Source organism: Gekko japonicus, unplaced genomic scaffold, assembly GCF_001447785.1.
Source record: "Gekko japonicus isolate JY-2015 unplaced genomic scaffold, Gekko_japonicus_V1.1 scaffold2882, whole genome shotgun sequence".
In the NCBI taxonomy this organism is placed as follows: Eukaryota; Metazoa; Chordata; class Lepidosauria; order Squamata; family Gekkonidae; genus Gekko; species Gekko japonicus.
In genome coordinates, this window is record NW_015173762.1 from 24524 (window position 1) to 29409 (window position 4886).

At 46.6% G+C, this 4886-nt stretch overlaps 1 protein-coding gene across 1 annotated transcript in view; it reads left to right on the plus strand.

Moving 5' to 3' along the window:
- LOC107120742 (collagen alpha-1(IV) chain-like) overlaps positions 1–4886 on the plus strand; it is a gene marked incomplete at its 5' end in the record, with an annotated part of 105721 nt that overhangs the window by 17675 nt on the left and 83160 nt on the right. The window contains 1 exon segment of the mRNA XM_015423513.1: positions 1271–1306. Within this exon segment, the coding sequence (XP_015278999.1) occupies positions 1271–1306 (36 nt within the window).

Consider the following 4886-nt stretch of genomic DNA (forward strand, 5'->3'; position numbering starts at 1 on the left):
TTGCCTCCCAGCCTGGTACTGAGTTGAAGAAAGGAGGATTTGGGGGGGGGGGGTGGAGAGGTGGGGAGGGTCCCACACAGTCATGTTCAGGATTGAGTTTGACCCTTAGGTCTGATAGCTGCATCCTGAAAATTGCACAGTAAAGACGTGAAGGCAAGACAGTTGGTACTGAAATATTGAAGGTGGAGAGGCCCTCTCTGGCTTGAACCTTTCTTCCTGTTATTTCTAGCTGGGATTGATTCATATTACTCAAGACCTCTAGGTCTGAGGAGTACAAGGAAGGAAGGAAGGAAGGAAGGAAGGAAGGAAGGAAGGAAGGAAGGAAGGAAGGAAGGAAGGTGGAGAGGTTAGGACATGTAAGCAGAGAAGGAAAGGGTAACAGCCTAGGTGCAAGGAAAAGGAATCTACTGACCACAGGCAGTAGACAAGCCACGCAGGAAAGGGATTTGGAACAGTGGATAGGGATGGGGAATTATTGACTGTGTATTGACAAGTAGGGGGAGCTGCAGTGGCTCAAGTGGTTAAGACGCTGAACTGCAGGCTGTGGAAGGTCAGTAGTTCAGCAGTTTGAGACCTGGGTGCCGCATGATGGAGTGAGCTCCCATCTCTAGTTCCAGCTCCTGCCAACCTAGCAGTTCGAAAGCAAGAAATTGCAAGTAGATAAATAGGTACACCACTTCGGTGGGAAGGTAACAGCGTTCCGTGCGCCTTGGTGTTTAGTCATGCCGGCCACATGACCACGGAAACGTCTTCGGACAGCATTGGCTCTTCGGCTTTGAAACGGAGATGAGCACCGCAACCCTAGAGTCGGATTCGACTGGCTTTCGAGCAAGGGAATCTTTACCTTTACCTATTGACAAGTAGGTTTGATTTAGGGAACTGGACAGAGCCAGAAATGTCCAGAATTTCCCCCCACGTTTTTAATGCCTTCATTGAGGTATAGCTCAGAAGGCAACAGAAGGTCTACTGTTTAAAGAAGAACTCTCTGCTTTATCTTTTCCCTGCTTTAGCCTTTCCCCAATCTCATAGAAAACTGATAGCCTAAGAAAATCTTCCCACTAACTTATCAAACCCTTTGTAGCTGTCCCCAGTATATGGCCTGGCTGCCTACTTGTGGGGAAGGGTGGGATATAAATCGAATAAAATAAATGCAAATAAAACACACTGTGCTGTGGTGTGCAGATGTAGGTTGGAAGGGGCCCCAGAGAGCACAGTGAAGTCCTACAATACTGTGGTTTGTTTCATCTGCCGTGTCTTCTGATTCTAACAGGGCGATCCAGGCGAAAAGGGAGATCCTGGCTTCCCAGTGAGTAAAAGGCAATGGCAAACCACCTCTTCATGCCTCTTGCCTTGAAAACCTCACGGCATCACCAGTGTCCCCTCTAAGCTGAGTCAGTGTGAGCTAGCTCACAGGTTTTTTAGCCTCCAGCTCACACATTTTTGTCTTAGCCCAGGAAAGATAGCTCTGGAGCAGACTAATTTATCCAGCAGTCAAATCACTCACTCACAACTTTAATGCCTTTCGCTCACAAAGTAGAATTTTTACTCACAAGACTCCACGGCTTAGAGGGAACAAACCATAAGTCAGCTGTGGTTTGATGGGACTTTCCACCACCCTATGAATGCCACTGTGTCCAAAAAACGATGACAAGGATTAAAAAGGACTTCATGCTGCTGTCACCACACAGTAACTGAGGAGGGGGCAAGCAGGCTCACACCATCCATCTCACCCATTTTGCCGATGTAAACATTTTTTTTCTGCATATGTCAAATATATTGGTGTTTGCACATGTGCAAAATATTGGCGCATGCGCCGTGAGAAGCAGGGCCTCCAGCTTCTAGTAGCCCCATTTTCTCTAGCGATACTCCATCCGCTCATAAAGTGGGTGCAGTTATGCCCATCTCATTTTAACATCAAAAGGAGCACACAAATGAGAGGTGCTGAATTCTTCCTGTTTGTTGTTGTTGTTCAGTCGCACAGTCGAGTCCGACTCTTCGCGACCCCATGGACCAGATCACGCCAGGCCCTCCTGTCTTCCGCTGTCCTCTGAAGTTTGCTCTATTTCATGTTCGTTGCATCTATGACACTGTCTAACCGTCTCATCCTTTGCCGTCCCCGTCTTCTTTGACCTTCAATCTTTCCTGTTTTGCTTCTCCCATATCCATTGCCCCTGTGGTTTCCTTCCAGCCTGGTACTGAGTTGAAGAAATGAGGATTTTTTTTGGGGGGGGGTGGAGAGGTGGGGAGGGTCCCACACAGTCACGTTAAGGATTGAGTTTGACCCTTCGGTCTGATAGCAGCATCCTGAAAATGGCACAGTGAAGACGTGAAGACAAGAGAGTTGGTACTGAAATATTGAAGGTGGAGAGGCCCTCTCTGGCTTGAACCTTTCTTCCTGTTATTTCTAACTCGGATTGATTCATATTACTCAAGACCTCTAGGTCTGAGGAGAGGAAGGAAGGAAGGAAGGAAGGAAGGAAGGAAGGAAGGAAAGAGACAGGCACTGGGAGAAGGAAGGAAGCAAGCAAGCAAGAAAGGAAAGAGACAGGCACTGGGAGAAGGAAGGAAGCAAGCAAGCAAGGAAGGAAAGAGGGAGACAGGCACTGGGAGAAGGAAGGAGGGAAGAAAGGAAGGAAGGAAGGAAAGAGACAGGCACTAGGAGAATGAAGGAAGGAAGGAAGGAAGGAAAGAAGGAAAGAGGGAGACAGGCCCTGGGAGAAGGAAGGAGGGAAGGAAAGAGACAGGCACTGGGAGAAGGAAGGAAGGAAGGAAGGAAGGAAGGAAGGAAGGAAGGAAGGAAGGAAGGAGAAAAGGGAACGAAAGGGAGAAAAGGGAATGAAGGAAAGAAAAGAAATGGAAAGAAAGGGGAAAAGGGGGAGAGAGAGCGAGAGAGGTGAATGAAGGAAAGAAAAGGAAATCAATGGAAAGAAAGGGAGGGCAAGGGAAAAAGTGAAAGAAGGAAAAGAAATAAAGGAAATGGAAAGAAAAGGGAAAGGGGAAAGAAGGAAATGAAAGAAATGGAAAGAAAGGGGAATGGAAAGAAAAGGAAAGAAAAAAGGGAAAAGGGAAAGAACGTTGTCTAATCACTTTTTGTACTCTATGTTTTATGAAGTTATTCGGAAATGTGGAAGTTCTGGAGAAGAATCCAGATTTGAAACCGAGAGAGAGAGAAATTGAGATAGATATAGAGACGTAGACATGAGTACAGATACACAGGTAGAGACACAAAACACAGATAAACACATAGAGACACAGACTCGGATGGACACACAGATGATGACAATGATTTTGATGATGATTTTGATGATGATGATGATGATGATGATGATGATGATGATGATGATACCTCACACCTTCTCCCCAGAGGGGATTTTGGGTGTTTTCCAATATTTGACAAATACAATAAATACAAATACAATACAGATAACCAGGGCTTTTTTTTAAAAAAAAAGAAGAAGAGGAGGACGAGGAGATTGGATTTATACCCCGCCCTTCACTACCCAAAGGTGTCTCAGAGCGGCTTACAAACTCCTTTCCCTTCCCCTCCCCACAACAGACACCCTGTGAGGTAGGTGGGGCTGAGAGAGCTCTGGCAGAAACGGCTCTTTTTCAATAACAGCTCATATCAGAACTATGGCTTGCCCAAGGTCATCCAGCCAGGTGCAAGTGGAGGAGTGGGGAATCAAACTCGGTTCTCCCAGATTAGAGTCCGCGCACTTAACCACTACACTGCCAGAACTCTCGAGAGGGAAATAAAGTTTTCAAGCTGTATACTGAAAACTCATGAACTTTTAAACATTTTTTAAAGGATTTTGTCAAAGAGGTTCTGGAACTCCGTTCTAGCACATTCCCCCAGAAAAAAAAGCCCTCCAAATAACTAAATGCAATAAAACCACTTAAACATCAACTCACAGACAGAGCCACAGACTAGGGTTGCCAGCCTCCAGGTGGGGCCTGGGGATCCCCCATTTTTACAACTGGTCTCCAGCTGACAGAGATCAGCTCCTCTGGAGAAAATGGCTGCTTTGAAGGGGGGACTCTATGGCACTGTACCATGATGAGGCCCCTCCTCTCCCCAAGCCCCGCCCTCTCCTGGATCCACCCCCAAAGTCTGCACAGTTAAAGACAGAGATACAGATACCCAAACAGAGATGCAGAGAGAGACACAGATATACAGATGGTTACACAGATGAGACACAAACACACAGACAGAGATAGAGTTACATAGACAGATACACAGGTATGCAGAAAGTGAAACAAATACTGATTCACAGACACAGATAGAAACACAGACACACTGATAGTGAGTCGTGACACAGATTCAGATACACAGGTAGTGACACAAATACACAGAGACAAAGACACAGATACACGGATAGTGACACAGATAGAGAGGCACACAGACAGAGACAGAGGTACACTGTAAGAAGAGCTCTGTAACCTCTTGGAGGATTGGCTACATTAGGGGTGTGTCGCCTAATATGCAAAGGAGTTCCTGCTACAAAAAGAGCCCTGGATAAATAGATACGCAGGTAGTGACACAGATGTTAAGCAGACCAATGAAAGAACATAGATGGGCAACAATGTTATAAAATTTAGTACCAGGGGGGAAAAGAACATGGAAAAAATTAGCTTCCTTGGATGTGAAATTCTGGCCCCGGTCACACGGAGAATTAGACACGCTAGAGAGACGGATGATAGGTGGATTTCCCGGGCGCGATCTCACCGCCACATCTGGGAAGCGTAGAGCTCCCGTGGCTCACCCGAGGCTTTACTCCGAAGATGTGCTGTAAAAAACTAGTACCTCCGAGGTACTAGTTTCCGGAAACTGCGGGGCAAGGGCGGGCGTCAGATCACGTTTCTGGTGTTAGCTCGTGGCATCCGGC